The sequence below is a fragment of the Sus scrofa genome, chromosome 3 (assembly GCF_000003025.6).
Source record: "Sus scrofa isolate TJ Tabasco breed Duroc chromosome 3, Sscrofa11.1, whole genome shotgun sequence".
In the NCBI taxonomy this organism is placed as follows: Eukaryota; Metazoa; Chordata; class Mammalia; order Artiodactyla; family Suidae; genus Sus; species Sus scrofa.
Window position 1 is genome coordinate 90,846,471 of NC_010445.4, and position 18,084 is coordinate 90,864,554.

At 35.4% G+C, this 18,084-nt stretch overlaps 1 protein-coding gene across 50 annotated transcripts in view; it reads left to right on the top strand.

Annotated features, from left to right (window-relative positions):
• The window catches only part of NRXN1 (neurexin 1), a 1,114,780-nt gene that overhangs the window by 1,047,045 nt on the left and 49,651 nt on the right, over positions 1 to 18,084 (top strand). Inside the window, exon 1 of one of the 50 annotated variants that reach the window (XM_021088286.1) lies at positions 1,652 to 11,613. The exons of 48 other annotated variants lie outside the window; for them this stretch is intronic. In XM_021088286.1, the coding sequence (XP_020943945.1) occupies positions 11,581 to 11,613 (33 nt within the window). In that variant the 5' untranslated portion in view covers positions 1,652 to 11,580. Of the gene's footprint in view, positions 1 to 1,651; positions 11,614 to 18,084 lie in introns of those variants that run through there. One more of the 50 variants, XM_021088285.1, reaches the window with a different exon arrangement.

Genomic DNA, 18,084 nt, shown 5'->3' on the forward strand with positions numbered 1-18,084 from the left:
ATTTTTTCCACAAGAGTACAGTAGAGTTTTTCAGAGACTAAATGACATGTAACTGTAACAGACTGAATGCAGAAATAGATATTAGTACCCAAATGTCTTCTAAATATTTAAAGTATTTACAAAAATGTAAAACAATGCTGTGCTTTTTCAAAAATTTTTGTTTTAAAGATAGTTATTTTTAAATGTTTGTTTTTATGTTATGTCCTAGATTTCTTATTATTTTTTTAAAATAAATGAATAAATATTTAACATTTTCAGTTTTAAATCTAATAGAGTAAATATCCACAGATATAATCTTCATAAGAAGATCTTTGGAGTCTAAGATTTTTTTAGAGTAAAGTGTTCCTTGAAACCAAAAAAGTTAAGAATTGCTGTTTCAGGAGTTTCTGATGTGGCTCAGAGGTAATGAACAGGACTAGTATCCATGAGGATATGGGTTAAATCCCTGGCCTTGCTCAGTGGGTTAAGGATCTGGCATTTCCATGAGCTGTGGTGTAGGTGGCAGACATGGCTTGGATATGGCATTGCTGTGGCTGTGGCATAGGCTGGCATCTGCAGGTCCTATTTGTCCCTACCCTGGGAACCTCCGTATGCCTCATTTGAGGCCCTAAAAAAAAAAAAGATTGCTGTTTTAGAGAAATGCTAGATTACTTATGAAACACATATGTGTCCTGTGTCTTCTGGAGTTCTGGACAATTTATAAGTTCTTTTAGATCCAAGTAGCAGGTTATTAAGTAAACATCTTTTCAAATTTTAAACAATTCACTAGTGGCCTCTAAAACATAATGCATTTTCTTCAGAGTGACTTTTGATTTTTCCACGCATCAAGCACATTTCCTTGGGTCATGCCATAGGGTTATTCTCTACCATAATTTATTACATATTGATATATCTCAATCAGATGCAAAATATGTTTTAAGTAATGTGCTAATAATAATGTTTTAACTTTCACAGTGAGCGGATGTGGTCTTTTGTCTTAAATAGTCAGCAGAGTAGGTTGAAGTTTGTCTATGATAACGTCATTCTCACTTACTTGCTTCCGCATATACCTTCTTAGGCGAGAGAGAGAGAGAGAGAGAGAGAGAGAGAGAGAGAGAGAGAGAGAGAGAGAGAGAGAGAAACGAGAGAGAGGGAGAGAGAGAGGGAGAGAGGTTGTAGCCAGCTTTCTGGGGATGTGCCTGGGAGTGTGTCATGCTTATAAACTCCATTTGTCCTGCTTGTCAGAATGGAAACGAAGTTGAGAATCTCTATGTCAACTAATGAAGCACTTGTGGAAGACACTAAACTTCGCAAACATTAATCACTTTGTTGTTTTTGACTGACTGAACTGGGGTTCACATAAAAATGACAACTGGAAAGAAAAAGCCTTGCATCTTGAAAGAATACAAGCAAAATCTGGTAACTTGCAAAATGAAACAGCATCTTGCCCAGGCTTTGCCTGAGTCTATAGCTAATTTGAAAAATCTGACTTATTTACCTTGAGAATGTCTTTGGCCTTTATTTAATATAGAACACTAATTGCTTCCATAGTGAGTAAGCCATGTCAAAAATAAATTATGTAAAACCATAGAATTGAAATAGTCTGTGCATGCCTTGCAGCAACTTCTTCATGTTAATAGTTAATGATGATTGTACTGTTTATTGAGCACTTCATATGTGCCGGTTCTTCTCATGTGTTAACATATTATTCCACTTACACTTTGTGGGAAATTTCAAAAGGTATGTGTTGCCATTATTCTCACTTTATAGATGAACAAGCTAGGACTTAGAAAGATTGTGCTAACCAAGCTTAGATCATGAAACCAGATCAGTCTGATTGAAGTGTCTATGCCCTTACCACTGAATTACTCTCTCCCCTGTGATCACGAAGTACATGTGTTTGATTGGCACGTGATTCAGTTCCTTTATTTTTCAAAGACACATCAGCATAGGCAGATTAAATGGTCTATATAAAGTCACAAACTAAGAAACAAATTCCATATCCTTTCACCCCTTCACTTTGGTCCCTATATGGACATCTGGAACTCAATACAGGATATGGACCTAGATAAGTCAACTTTTGTCCCTTAATTTTTGGGATGTTTACTATGTAATAAAATTTTTGTGGCATTTGTAATATACTGTGTGTCTGTATGAAAGAGAGAGAATTAGTTAGTTAGTTTGTTCTTGGAGAAGGACCTTGACATATTTTGTCTCGTAATTTCCCCCAGCTCTTTGTGCCTAGTGAGGCCATGATAGGTATTGGTTGAATGACTGAATGACTGAGTGAATGGTCCACTGTGATGCTTTCCTAAATGTAAATTCTTGAACCAGCAGGATACCAGGTAGGAGGAAAAACAGCCCCCATCATCTGCCACCAATTTCAATGATTACTATTCCTATTTATTTTTTATATGGAATTATTCTTAAGCATTCTTTTGAAATTATGTTTCTGTTGCCAGCAAAGTGTTTGCTTATTTGTTTGTTTTTTAACCATCAGTCTAGTTTATACTGTTTAAAAGCTCTTTCTCAGTTTGGTTAATTAAATAAAAAATTCATCAGGACCTCATGATTTTATTAGAATGAGGGCTAAAATGTTACTGAAAATATATGAGTATTAGCCCTGCTTTTTGCACTTGTTAACCACATTTCTGTGCTTTAGACTCTTTTTCTGTCAAATTTTAATTGTAATATACTTTCTTTGTCTGTATTTCTTAGCAGGTTTTGGTAAAGATAAAATGAGAGTTTATATGTCAAATTATATCAAAAAGCATAAAGTGATATATAAGAATAGTTAATGATTATATATTATTCAATAATTCAGAATTGGTGGTTGGTTTTAAATTTTTATTCTCCTTACAAAGGGGACATGTACATGCTATAGTCTCCATGGGTGGTTTCTAATCCTGTTCACCAGTCCTAAAATTTTATTCATAAAAGGTGCTTCTTTTTAAGCTAGAAAGAATTTTCTGACTCTGATGTATCCCAAAGTCATTATCTAAGGGATTCAGAGAATTAATTCACCACAAGTCACAGAATTATGCCAACAAAGCATGAAAGTAGATCAGTAAAAATATAAAAATAGGGAGCTACAAAATATACAAATATTAAAAATACTTAAATATTACAAAACAGACCTCTAGAAATATAAATGTTGCTGGAACTAGGTGGCCTATGATAGAGTTGGTAAAAGAAGGCATTTTTTACCCAGATATACAGCAAGAGGCTTGGGTGTGTGTCACGTTGACACGTTCATTGATGTAGTCATTCATTCCTCATTTACTTACCAACATTTATTGAATGTGTACCACATGACAGGCCCTGTATTAGAGGTTCCAAGGACAAGGTAGACAGTCTCAACCTTATAGCTGCTAATAATCTAGGAAGAAGAAAAAGAAATATACAAACAACTACAACAAACAGAATTATTTAAGTGCTAAAAATGAAGTTATTACAAAGTACTGTGGGAACGCAAAGGAAATAATGACTAACTCTGCCTAAGGGCTTTGAGAAGTCTGCAAGGAAGAGTAGCATTTGAGCTTGATATAAAACAATGTGTAGGAGTTTACCAGAACTTTTTTTAAAATGGGAAAAGGGCATCTCCAGATAGAAAAGACAACATGTTCACACCCGTGAAGATGTAATAGAACATAGCATGCTGGAGACAATGTGAAAATTAGAACAAGTCTTTTAAAAAGTACTTTGGCATATTGTCTCAAGATCTATAAAAACACTTATGTCTTTAGACCAGTAATCCCACTCTTGTGAACTTATGAAAAAAATACAAAGGAAGAAAAGTGTTCTTTACAATAGCAGAAATATAAAATAGAAATGGATCTATTATCAAAAAAATTGAAAATAATTATGTAAATTATAACATACCAACTTGACTTTTCTATTGTAATTAGAATGATGATAATGATACTCTAAGTCAAAATGGAAGTATATGCCATTATTTTTTTAATCATAAAACTCTATCTTTAGTATTGCAACTTTTTGAAGTTATGTGTATATGCAGATAAGAAATAGAAAAGAATGTGAAATGAGAATCAAAACAATAACAATAGCATCAACAACAACAAAGTTTTGAGAAGGTAGTGGGGTTGTGAGTGATTTGTTTTTCATAGATTTTCTTTGTTGTGGTGTGGTTCATATTTACTAACTTATCTAATGTTTATTGACCATTTCTTATGTGCTATAAGCATTGCTTGGTCCTCCAGTTGAGAAGATAAAGTAGCTTATTGTTTATAATACAAATTTTAAATTTGTTAAAAGAAAGCACTGTTATACCTTCATACCTTTGCTATAATTATTAACTCTTTCATCCTTCTAAATGCAAATTGAATGTAGTCTGTTTCAGGAAATCTTTTCAGAATCTCTTCATCCATCATTTTCAAGCTCTCTCTAGATTTTTCAACTGTCCATCCCCTGTATGAAAGGTGTTATATTGTAGGAGTTGACATGAAAAATCCAGTAGGTGCAAGGTTGGTGTCATAGTGGACAGTGGCTGGAGGCAGGAGGAGAAGGTACACAGAGGTATTTTTGACACTAAGCTACAAACAACCTGCATTAGAATCCACTGGAACAAAAGTTAAGTATGCAGTTTTCCACCCTCATCCCTAGAAATTATAATTAAATAGATCAGGATGGGGCCATAAAATTTGATTTTTAACAAGTACTCAAATTCTTATGAACCTTAAGTTGGAAAAGAATTGCTGTAAAATATAAAGTCTACCTGAAATGATGCTTTTGCCTACTGTAGTTTTCTCATGGAACTTTACAGTATGTAAGGTTTGTATGAGGGAGAGATTGAGGTCTTCTTTTGCTGATTTTCTTATACAGTTATATTCTGTCCAAGATGAGCTTTATTTCCAACTTCGGTTTTGCAATTTTGTTAATGGAAAACATTCACTTCTGATAAGTGAACATGTGGATTCTGTGTGTGCATGCGGTGTGTGCATGCATAGGAGTGTAACATCCTGTGTCATCTTCTTTGTGGGTATCCTTTCAAAGTTTTTCTTGTTGCTTAAATCATCACTGTGTGGTCCATTATCCGTGTAGGGAGGCAGGGGAAGCAGGAAGGAAGGAGACACATTTTATAGTGTCTGACAAGCTGTACTCAGTGAAAAACAGAAGTTTCTCACAAGGTCTGTTAATACACCTCAGCCACATGTAATATTTTGTGCTCTTTTTTTCCACTTTAGTTCTTTCCTTTCTTGCCTCCTTGTCCTCTTTCCTTCCTTCCTTTCTTTGTTTCCTGCCTTCTAAGAGACTTGACCATGGACTCTGGCTTTTTTGATGAGTGCCTTTAATTAATGGGCCACCAAAAATATTTGGTCACTGGTGTCTGGTCACTCACAAGGCATCATCCTACTCACAACATCCTGAAAGAACTGGTTCCTCATCAAACTTGTGGCTCTGAATATTGAGTTTGGGACCACGTCAACAGTTAGTCATCCTTCAGTCGAAATATAGGAAATGTATAGTATGCCAGAAAGCTTAGAACTCTTTTAAAAAATGAGTTAGAGACTGGCAGTAGAAATCCTAAAGAGATTGGTCTGAAAAGAGCCTGTTTCAGCACCTTTTTTTACCCTTTGATCTTAAACTAGCCAGCCTAGACGCCAGCTGGGAGAAAACAATGACCAAAGGATTTTTGTAGACTCTCTCTTCATTTTCCAGTGTTATTGTTGTGCATGAAATGGACTGGGGATTTCTTTCTGGGTAGATTTATTTTCTTAATTAGAGAAGCTTTACTGTGGGTTAGTGGGTTCTGATCTCATTAAGGAAAGCTTACTTTCTCTAGAGGTCTAGAGAGCCATTCTAAGAAAACCCTTCTCAGTATGAATGAATTCTTAGGACATGTGAAAGGACCTGCTTGGGTATCTGTGTATTTAGGGTATCTAATGGGAGCAGTGAGCAAGGAACCAATTCAGTCAAGTGCCATATCTTTCTGTAGCTTTAAAAGGATCATCTTATTCTTTTAAATGCTACTATTTGCACATTTCCTCTATGAGTCTTTCTTACTCAAAAATATTTTCAACTAAAATATTCTTTATGTTTTAAAATCCACTTTGGGAAACTATCCCTTAATGGATGACTCTAAAGCACCTGCATTTTTTTTTCCTGTGACTCTGCTCTCTGTTCCAGTTTCTCTCTTGGTGAACACTGTTCCTGCCACTTTTTCATGTTATTATTCCTTTAAAAAAAAAAAAAAGCTTCTCATTTCTATTCAATAGAAAGCCTGTTGACATGAATTTTCCTGAAAAAAATTCTGAGTTTGAAACTCTAAGATGAGCCTGAGGTTCTTAAATTATGAAGATAGGATGCCTATTAACAGTGCAGACTTTTGAACTCCATCTGAGTAAGAGAATTATCTCCAGGGAAGGGCCCAGAAATCTGGCTGTTTAGTGGGTTCCTTCTGGGTTCTTATGCATATTAAACTTTTAGAAGTTTACTCTAGGTAAAGCTACTCTAGGACAAGCACTATAGGGAGGTCTGATTTAGAAAGGACATTTGATATGTAGTCAGTAGACTTTCAGTTGCTAACGTCATGAATGTAGATGTTATTTAATCCCTCTGAATATCAATTTCTTTAATTTTAACATTAGTATAATAAATTTTAGAATACAATGTTATTTAAAAGGTTATATTAGGCAGTGGGGGTTTTGTGTGTGTTTGTGTTTTTGCTTTCCAAAAAGTATACATACCTGGAGAAATAGTGTAATAAACAAAACCCACAAAAATAAGGTTGTGGAAGAAAAACACTGTAGAACTTAGAATATGTGAATTTTACTCATTCAGACATTAATTCACTTCCTACCTCTAACATGTACTTATAAATCTTAAATTAGTAATTAACAAGAGTTTAGTGGTACTCCATAGTCTTAAGCTGCGGCTGCCATTATGGGGAAGAAAAAGCAAAAATGATAAAAATTAAAAACTAAGATAATCCACTTTGGTTTTCTACCATTTCATTTTTTTTGTTCTTTTCAAAAATGAAAATGGGCCCGAATATTTCCCTATTCTATATCCTCTCACAACTAGAGCTTACTTCCTGACATATGTCTTTTAAAAGTCACTCATGCATCCTGCTTCCCATTCATCATCACACGTACAGACAAGAGAATTTGCATTTTAAAAAAATCTTCAGCCACCACACATATTCTTCTGAAAGGAGGAGATTCAGAGTTGCTTCTTTTCTATTTTATATCCTATTAGTGCCCAGTGAGGGTTATCCTCCCTTTCCTGGGCAGCAAATGCTTCCAGTGCCTTAATCCAGCACCAGTATGAGAAGGAGGAGGCTCTGGAGCCATTTGACATCCATGCTCCCCCTTCCTCTAAGTTTTACACAGTTGTCAATTATAGGAATTTTTGAACTCCTCATGTTCACTCATAGAATAGGAAAGAATCCCACTGTCACTTAATTTAAGCCAAATTATTTAACCTTGCTGCATCAAAATCCTCCATAAAGTGAAGGAGTTGGATTATGCAAGCCGTAAAGCTCTTCATATTGTAAAAATCTTTCTGGTTTTAAGGGAATTATGACTCGGAATGTTCTCCCACACCATAGAGTATGTGATAATATCTGTGGATTTGTGGCTTTTTTCTGATATTCCTTTCTGTCCCCCCCCAACTCCCTCCCTACCCTGCTTTCCTGCAATATTTCCCTGTCAAAAAGAACATTCATATGGCTTGAAACTGCTCCAATGTCATAGTGTTCCAGGTGGCTCTGTATCTCAGCTCTTCTGCACTGACCCTGAATGCCACAGGCTTGGCCAAGTGTGGAAATTGGCATGACAGGAGTCACAGAGGGAAAGTGCCTTAAGCTGATCCTGAGAACTCTGTTCCCAGAAGCCTCATCTATGGATAGAAAGACTAGGCAGGGGCCTAGAGACAGAACCACTGACCTTGTTCCCAGGGGGATATGGTGGCACGCTGCCTCCTCTGCAAGCTGTGATGCAGGACAGTTCCAAATAGGATTTGTTCACTTGCTTGTTTACAAGCCCAACTCTGTGGACTAGAAGTAGCCTAAGACTGTAACCAGCCCAAGAAGTATAATTTGAGGGTCACAAAAGCCACATCCTCTTCACATTCCTTCAATCCCGTGATCCCTGTAAATATTACCTCTTCTAGGCACTTTAAAACTTCAGACATGAGAAGGAATAAGGATTTAAAGTCTTTTTGTTAATTTCAATGAGATTAATTTCTCAGACCCTTGTTTCAATAAAAAGATCCACGGAGAGCAGATTACTTGACCCACACAGTAACAGCACTTGAGCAAGTTGACCCTAATGTATTTTCTGACACAATTTTTACCAGAGGCTTTCACGTCACCACACTTGGATTTTTCCTCCTGTCCTCATCCTCATCCTCACCAGCTATTTCTTCTCTTCTCCATAACTTCTTGGCTCTGATGTGACCCAGGTTCTGGTCCTTGGTTCTCTTTTCTTCTCCATCTACACTTACTTCCTTGCCCCTTTACAGTATATTCCTCAGAGTGTAGAAGCCTTTTATTTAACCTCTTTCTAAATAAGGTGGAAAAGCCTTGTGTTTAGAGCATGGTTCCTCAGTCTCAGTGCTCTGCACATCTAGGGCCAGATCACTATTTGATGTAGGGGCTGTCCTGTAGATTTAGGATGATTAGCAGTATCCTTGGCTACTAGATGTAGTAGCACCTCCCCTAGTTGTGACAACTGGAAATACTTCTATACATTCTCAGATGTTCCCTTGGGGGCAAAATCACCCCCATAAGCCAATGATTTAGAATAATGTGGGGTAAAACAAAAACATCCTTTAATAGTACATGTTATATGCTTTGACTTAATTTGGCTAATTCAGTTTTTTAAAGTATATATCTGTTAAAGCCATAGGAATCTGAATAACCACAACAAGAATCAAAAATAAAATCCATAAGCTAGGTTCTGGCTTTTAAATAAAATAAGCTTCTGCTAGTAGGAAATAGGAGAAAATGGATTTCATTTTGTCTTTAATTCTCCACCATTATTGATTTAAAAAAAAATGCACTTTTTCTTGCTTTTAAAGCAGCAGTAAACAATATCCTGAATTAAGATTTGGATTTAGCTCTGCCACTTCTTGCTAATTGCATTCTGCTGAGAAAACTAAGGCTTGGAAGGGTTAATTTACCCAAGTTCAGGTAATTAGCCAAATCACTTATTTCTCAGTCCTACAAATCCCTACTTCTAAGAATCAGAGATAATTTAAGTGAATTGTTGTTAGAAGTGATAAAGCTCTTAACACATCTAAGTTTGTATTGTGATCTGCATTCAGAGATGAAAGAACTAGAAGTTAATATAGGATGTCAAGATCTTCAGCCAAGACTGGTGGAGCCTGTAACCAGCAACTCTTTCCTAGTTCACATCTACCCTATTTTCTTGGTATGAAAAAAAGCAGGTGGCCCTTCCGGTCTGTCTCTCCTCCTTTCCCCTCAACATTTTTACTCAAAACATCTACCAGTCAGATCCTTTTACACCTAAATGAACATATCTGCCATCGTTTAAATTAATGAATTAATTGTAAATTAGAAAGGTGATGCATATACTTGATGGAAAAAAATGGTGCCTAAGATAAGTATGCCATGGCCCTACCTTTGAACACAGTGCCACTCATCAGACATAACCACTGTTAACTGATATTTTATGTCTTTAAAGAAATTTCTTCTGTATATGCAGCTATGATTTTGGGTGTATAAATTGTGTGTGTGTGTGTTTGGTGCATATATAGCCTTTAAACAATTAAAATTTGTACCTTTAATTTTTGTTTTCATAACAGTGCATTTTAGTGATCCCTTAATATAAGCATATCTGAATTTACCACATTCTCTTTTACAGCTGCAGAGTATCTGGACTGTAAAACTGTAATTTGTATGATCAGTTCATTATTGATGAATAGGTGGTATATAGTTTTTGGATATTATAATAGTTTAATACCCAAGTTTGATGTCAATGTTTTATTATTATTGTTTTCTTTTTGATAAGTGCTCTGAGCCTTAATCTTTTCTCTTAAAAGAGTAAAGTTTGACTCTTAAGGGTTATGTTATTGAGTAAATAGGCCAAATGGATAGAATGGGGACAAAAGATATATTTTAAAGAAGTTAAAAAAATCTTAATAGAGTTCAATTTTTCAAGGATGTGATTAAAAAATAGTTGCCAAGACAAAATGAGCTTTGGAATTTCATCTTTCTAAAGCTCAGTGGCAGTTTACTTATGATGGCATGCCTTATCAGGATTTATTCTCAGATTTTTTTTTTCTGAGTAGTGTTGAATGAGTCTAAAAGGAGTTAGAATTAATCCTTGAAAAAGTTATGGAGATAGTGAAAACTGGGCCAAGAACAACAAAGAGAGATGCCCAGGTATTCTTTCTAAGATAAATGCTTTTCCCGAAGATCATTCCGTGTTTCTTTTGAGCTTTAAAAAAAAAAATCTCCATGATAACAGCTATTTGAAACACACCATGACTTACCTTCCCTGTCATACAGGATACAGTCATCTCAGTTACCTTGGAAAGTCATGCAAAATATTCTGATATTACTGAATGATCAATAAATGCACATATATAGGGGAATATATTTCCATATGGTTTGTCAGATGTGGAGCCTTTTCTTATGAGAAAATTATTATATTTTTTAAGAGGAAAGGCAAAAATAAGGACAGATTTCTAACACTGGATAATTCATTTTTTTTTTCAGGCTTTGGGAAACACAATGTACAGTGGTGCTTGTTTTTTTTTATTTTTAATGATTGATAAAATGGCATATTTATTGGGACTTTAAATTATCTTTAAAGAGAAACAGCTCTAATTGGCAAAAAAAAAAAGCATAGTAATGTACTTCTTAATGTTGCATAATTGCCTTTACAAAATTATCCCATAAAAATACTCATTATAAACAGGGCATTCAAAAAATGTCATTCATTAACCTGGAAATAAAATTATAATTACAATTATAAAGCTTTGAGGTGATTCTGTTAGGAGGGTTGCATGCTAATTGCACAGTTTAAGGCTTCTAATTTTATATTAGGTGAAAACATGATAATCATCTGAAGGGAAGCACATAAGAGTTTAAGGGTTGGGATGTTAAAAAAAAAAAAAATAGTTGCCATTCTGCTGGGCTATCGCATTGGATTAGAAAGTAAAACAGGAAATTCCCTGTGCATGAAAATAGGTCTTTGTTTGGGTCAGGGGTTTAGGGGGGATGTGAAGTTTCCCATTCAGTCACGGCTGGGGAGCAAATTCAACAGCAGCGACTGCCTAGACTTTTTGAGCGGGGCGCGGGCTGGGCTGTGTACCAACAGCCTCGTCAACTGCAGACGGAACTGCAGCATCCTTTCCTGCAGTAGAGCTTCAGCCATTGGCTCCTTGGTGACACGTGACTGATAGAGCCTTTTCTGTGTCTTTTCTCGCCCATCTGTGTGCAGGGCACTGATAGGCCAGGCTGATGCGCAGGCAATTTATCATGTTGATCTCCCACTGAGTCAGGGAGCTCTCCTGTCACCAGTATTGATTTCAGAGGATGGACTAAATTTCCTAGGATTTCCATTAAGAATTAAGAAAAAAGCTCTAAGCACGCAGGGTAGCCAGACAGACATGGATATGAGATGGCACTGTGAAAACTCGCAGGTAGCTTCTTCTATCACAGCCGGTGCTCAGCACAGCTTAGAACTGCAGCATGCAGGGTTTAAGATACCAGAAGCCTAAGAACAATAATAACGAAAATATCAAACTCTTTTGGATAAACTAATTTTAAGATTTATATTAAAATGTTTCTTCTTGGAGATTGCATGTCAAATTGATGCACGTTCTATATGAAATGTAGAAAGGTTGTTTTAAAATTTTAAATGTCCTTAAACCCTGAGCATGGTTGCTTCTACTTTTGTTTGCTGCTTTCTGTGAGCTTCAGAGTTTTTTTAGCATGCTTGTGGCAGAAACAACCAAAAATTGTGTGTGTGTGTGTGTATATTTATATGTATATGTGTATTAAGTTGGTTTGAGTAAAAGCATGAATAAAAGCTGCTTTCAATACTTGCCAGACTGCTTTATTATTGTTAATGACTTGGTGATAATTTTGCCTAAATATGCTTAGATTCTGACTGTGCATGCTTTTGCGGCAGAGTGGGGTTTTGTTGAGAATTCGTAAAGGTGGACTGTGTGAATTAAATGTATGTTTGGTGCAGCAGAAAATGTATAGTGATTATTAAACCTGATTAATTAATGGAAATATTTCATGATGGTAAGATCTGAGAAGCGTTTATTTACACTAATTAATTCTGCTTACTGAAAAAAAAATGCATGTCTGGGATTGATGAAAGTGTTTATATTCTTAAAATATTCATTCTGATTATTTCCAAGATAGTAGGATTTCAGTTTTTAAAAATGCACCCAAGGTAAAATAATTAGAAACATTTATTTGATTTTAGCCTAGGAGAGGATTCTAAAACTGCTGTTTGTGTATTTCAGAGTTCCTGTGCATGTTCATCTGTGTGAATTATTTGGATAATTGTTTGCTAGTCTCCTAGCTAGTTCTTATTCTTCTGAAGAAAGGAAAACCTTGGCATCCAAGTATTTCCTAGGCCCAGGGGAATTAAAGCCAGCAGAAGCAAGAGTATGGCCAGATGGGATTGGCATGCTTGGCAGGGAGCATAGACAATAGGTGGGGGCGGAGCAGATGGAGAACAGAAGGGATTGCATCTCAGAAAAAGGGAAGGGGAGGGGAGTAGTTGGCTTAATAGTGAAAGAAGCCTGGCCTCTCTTTTCAGGGGAACTTCTGATTGCATCTTCCTTTAATTATGAGATAGAATGTCATGTCTGTTGTAACAACTATTTTTCCTTAAGTAGTCACTACTTCATAGACTAGTAAAGAAATCCCACAAATAGAAGACACTTTACCAGATTATAAATGGTGTGTTAATTGTTGTTGTTAATAACCTTTTTCTCTTTGCCATATTCGGGAAAAGTAGGAGCAAAATTAAAATCAATCCATCGTATTCTTTGAGTCCGTGGTATCTGAATATAAATACGACAATAACTACTAAATTTATTTGCCAGACTTAAGATCGTTCAAGCGTTAGTAGGGCTTATAGGCTTTCTCCCTAAGTAATCTTTTAGTTCTGAAAACATTCAGAGCTCTTCCTGACTAGTCTACTGTTATTTTACTTTTGGTTTATAAATAGATGTTCATTTCTAGAATAACTTTGAATGTTTTATTTAAGTATTTGTTGATTTTATCCTGAAGCCTGGGGGCTTGACCAATGCCCAGTTCAAATTCTGCCGTGAAATTCATCTCTCAGCATCCTCAATCAAGATTTCTATATCCCAAAAGTTCAGAGAACCAGGTAGAGTCTCTGTCCAGAAAGATCATAGGACTGAGAAAGAATGAAAACCAATTTACCTCTGAGTTCTGTGATTTTAATGATTATTTCAAAATTCTAAGGTGAACCCAGACACAATTTCCAGTCCAAGTACAACTGAATTTTACCAAAATCGTGCTTCCCAAGTGTACCATTAAAATACAAATTTTAGAAATTTAAATATACATCTTTTTATCTGTGGGTCACCCACTACTCATTTAATCACTTGGTTGGTGGAACTTGTGTATGGAGAGAATTTCCATTTTCTAAAGAAAGTTTTGCCATGTTACATGTCTCTTTTGACTGCCTTCTGAACCTTGGCTTCTTGACAAGGAACTATGACCTAGATTAGTGAATGAAAACCTTAACCTTTCATACCTTGAGATGTATTTACAGTAATTTACTCAAATCATTTATATTGATTTTCTCAGAGTTAAAGAATGAAGCTAATTTCTTATACTTTCTGCAGCCTTTTTCCTCCATGCTCTATCCTTAGAAATTAATGAAAGAGTCCATTAAGAAACAGAATGCTCCTCATTTGCCAAATTCCCTCTAACATTTTTAGAAGGAAGCAGTGCCTGCAGACAGACCTTTGGGCAGATATTTATGTTTTGGATATTGACTGCTGTTCCTTGAACAAGATAACCCACTATTAAAGAATAAATATTTTTTTGTACAATCGAGGTTGCCAAATAGGCTAAGAGCTACATTCTCCTTTTGTGGAATGAATCTAGAAGAGCCCTAAAGTGGTATTAAATGGCTGGTCACCATAGCATTGGGGCTCAACTGCCAAGCACATATCTTACCAAGGCATTAACCAGGAAATGCTTACGTATTTACCAAGTAATTAGTGAAGTAGCATTGCATATTAAAAGATGTTTGAGGTAGTTGTGATGAAATGTTACCGTGTGCCTTCCATATGCTCCTTTAATTTACGAAATGTGCTCATCCCACAGCATCTGGGTGCATTTATAAACTACAAGTGCAATCAATTAACTATATGATGGATGCAGTAGGCAGAATGCTAATTGATGGGAAAAACTCTCTTAGCTTAGACTTTGTAGTTTTCAAACAGGAAAATAAAACATGTAGCCAAGGACTTCAGTCTTTGTCTATATTAAGTGTAAATGTTTTAAGAGCTAAGGTTACACTTTTCCCATTTGGAAAATAGCACATTTAAACAAAATTTTGCCCTGTCAAAATTAGTGCTCTTAATTCCAGTGTCATGAGCATTAACAAAATTCATAGGTTAACAGTATTAGTGGATATTTAACTACATTTAGACCAAGTAGTTTCTTAACTAATCTTCTCTTTCACTTCCCATTTTCTCTATTCCCAGTCTTTTATTCCTCTGCTGCTTTATCTGTCACTTATGGACTCAAATCCCAGACCTCAGTATTACCAGACAGAAATGATAAACTATGTATTTTATTTCTAGACCATTTAACTTCCTATTGGCTTAAAAATCATTGTTTTCCATCATGTGCCAAGACTTCTCTCAAATTAGCACAATTAGACTTGAGTGGACCACCTATTCATTGGGTTTATAGTAGGACCATAATATTTTTAGAGAATTGAATGTAGTATATGTTTGAATATGTATGCCCACATAAAACACTGCAAAATATTTACCTGCTATATAATATGTTTTAAGAATACATATGAAAACCTAGAAACTTCAGGGTAATGGCAACTCTAGAGTTTGCCAAGAGTTTTCTTAAGCCTTCAAGAGGTATGTCATATCTTTTCAGAAAGTTGAAAATTATATAAGCAATTGCTAAGCACCTTCCTCAGTATTTTTTGTACATTTAATAGGTAAGATCTGTTAAAATATCTAAAATTGAAGTGTGCCAGAACTGCTTGGTGTCATGGGTGACTCAAAGGAAGATAGGACACATGCTGCCTTAAAAATCCAGCTGAAGAGTCAGGACAAACGCGTGTAAAACTAGAGAAATATTGACGGCTCAACGATTTTATCCAGAGGTATCAAATAATGAACACATATTTGCTGACCATCTATGTGTACTTCATGGCAGTTTGGAAAAAGGAGAGTTTAATATAGGCTAAGTAGATGCACTGACATCATTCTGCTGTATGTTCTCTGAGTTTGTTTGAGCATCTCTAGGTATCTGGTTGTAAAATAAAAGGCAACACAAAATCAGGTCAAATCAGGTGGGCTATGCATCCCACATCCCACATCCTACATCACTAGTACCAGCCTCTGAAGTGGTGTTTAGGGCACTGAGGATATTGGAATAAGAAGCAAGGTCCCAAGTAACTTGTCTTAAAATCAGTCAAGGTGGTTGTTTCCTGTTTGGCATGTAGGCAGGACAACATATGGCTTTCTTAAAAGCCAGTTTTCCTGCTTTATGAATAATAAAAGTAGTGCAAAATATATACCATTTTTTATTTAAAAATCACCTGCATATTTATTTTGTACCCATTTTCTTTATTCATTAAAATTAGCCATTGTTGCTAAGTATTTTCCTTTAAAAAATAAGAAATTGGTTTCCTTTTACTGATGGAATGACTTGAAATGTTTAGTCATTTTTTTCCAATAGTTAAATCAGACACTTTGGAGTAAGCATAACTCAGGCCACTAGGCTATTATTAAGTATATTATGAATTACTCCAGCAATAATTTTCAGTATGCCTGATTCTATTTTTTTTCTCTTTGATTCTATTTTCTTTTTGAAGGGCACCCACCAAAAAGAAAATAGAATGTGGTGGGTAGAGGCAGGAAGTAAAGGTCCGACCCTGAGTGAAACAATTCTGCACATGTGATAATTAAGTAAACAGCCTACTCATGTTACTGAAATGGTTATCAATACTATTATTTCCTCAGTAAGTAGCTTAAAATATAGTGAATAGGGAGTTCCCTAGTGGCTCAGTGGGTTAAGGATCTGACATTGTCACAGCTGTGACTCTGGTTAAGGCTGTGGCGTGAGTTCAATCCCTGGCCCAGGAACTTCCACAGGCCATGGGTACAGCCAAAAAAAACTAAATTAATAAAAATAAAATATAATGAATAATTATAGGAAACTTCATAAACCATTCATTAGAACTGACTGAAATGATACCTAGGTATAAAATACCAACCTGAGTAATTTTTGATTACTTTTCAAAATTTCAAGCTAGAGACAACAAATTCAGGTCACTATTTAAAGGTGTCCATGTGGCAAGGGTTTTTTTCATTTCTGATTTTCTAGTTTTCCAAATAAACAGTGAGATTTTACTTGCAATAGATGGTGTCATTTTAAAGAGAAGACTACTAATACAATAACTACTGACTTAAACCTATCACTCTTAGTAATTCCCTAAATAATGCGTTAGTTCTTTGGAGTTCTTTAGGAAAAGAGATGAGGCTTTAAATTGATGAGATGAAGTAGAAATGTGTATGTTTGGTTCATTTGAAAGTCTACAGTATAAGATCATTTCTAAAGACATGCTATCCAAATGAGGATAATACATGTTTTATGTCTGTAAATATCACCAAAGAGGGGATTTATAGGTTGCTTTTTTATGGTTGTAGTTGTATTTTTCTTCCTTTATGGATGTATCTACATCTTTTTTAAAGGATAATTATTTTATAAATACCAGTTTTGCCAACTTATATGTAATCTCTAGGATTATATCACATCAGTGTGATTAGTTTTTTTTTAAATGTTTTAATTTGAAATAATTTAAATATATAGAAATGTTACAAACATATTAAAGAGAGTTCACTCTTCATCTAGCTTCCCCAATATTAACATCTTTTTAAAAACATGATCCTTTTGTCAGTGCTAAGAAATTCACATTGAGTATGCCCTTTGAGAAATTATTTGTTTTTAGAATTTTTGTGTCATAGATGCCACTGAATATCATCAGACTACTTTTGGAAATTTTCAGCATGTCTTGGTCTGATTACCACAGATAACAAAGAGAATTCTCCCCCACTGGGCTGTCCAAAATTTCTACTTTGAAATAGTCATTCAAGTATTTTAGAAGGCAAAACTATTTTTTTTTTTTTACTCACCTTCCCTTTATAAATGTTGAGGCTTGCAGGGGGTCCTGTTGTTTGTTTTTTTGTTTCTTTTTAAGGCTGCACCTATGGCATATGACAGTTCCTGGTCAAATCGGAGCTGCAACTGCAGTCTGCACCACAGCCATGGCAACACTGGATCTGAGCTGCATCTACAACCTAAACTTCAGCTTGCAGCAACACTGGATCCTTAACCCACTGAGTGAGGCCAGGGATCAAGCCTGCATACTCATGGACAGTGTATTAGCTTCTTAACTTGCTGAGCCACATGGGTACTCCTAAATGTTGGTTTTATTTTAAAGTTGGTCACAGAATCTCTTTTCTTTTTCTGTTTCCTAGATTATACCATTCTCAGCCTAGAACACTCAGCTTAACTTTAGATCTAAGTTAGAGTCTCCCCAGTTCATCTCAAATTCAACATGTCCCATTGTGAACAGGTTATTTTTTGAAGCTTATATAATTTTAAAATATTTCATTTTAATTGATTTATGTAAATACCTTGTACCAGAGAAAGTTTTACTGCTACAGGTGTGATGAAAACCACACCAGTTTTAGACTTCTGGTACTTGACGTCCCCATTTGTAAGGTGAGGGGTTTATAGCTTTAACAATTTTGATGTTAAGAGTGTGAATACACATGAGTTTCCTATAAAGGAAAAAGGTTTTAAAGAAAAGTGGTCTTAAAACATAGATTGCTTGAGAACTATGTCTAGATACTCAT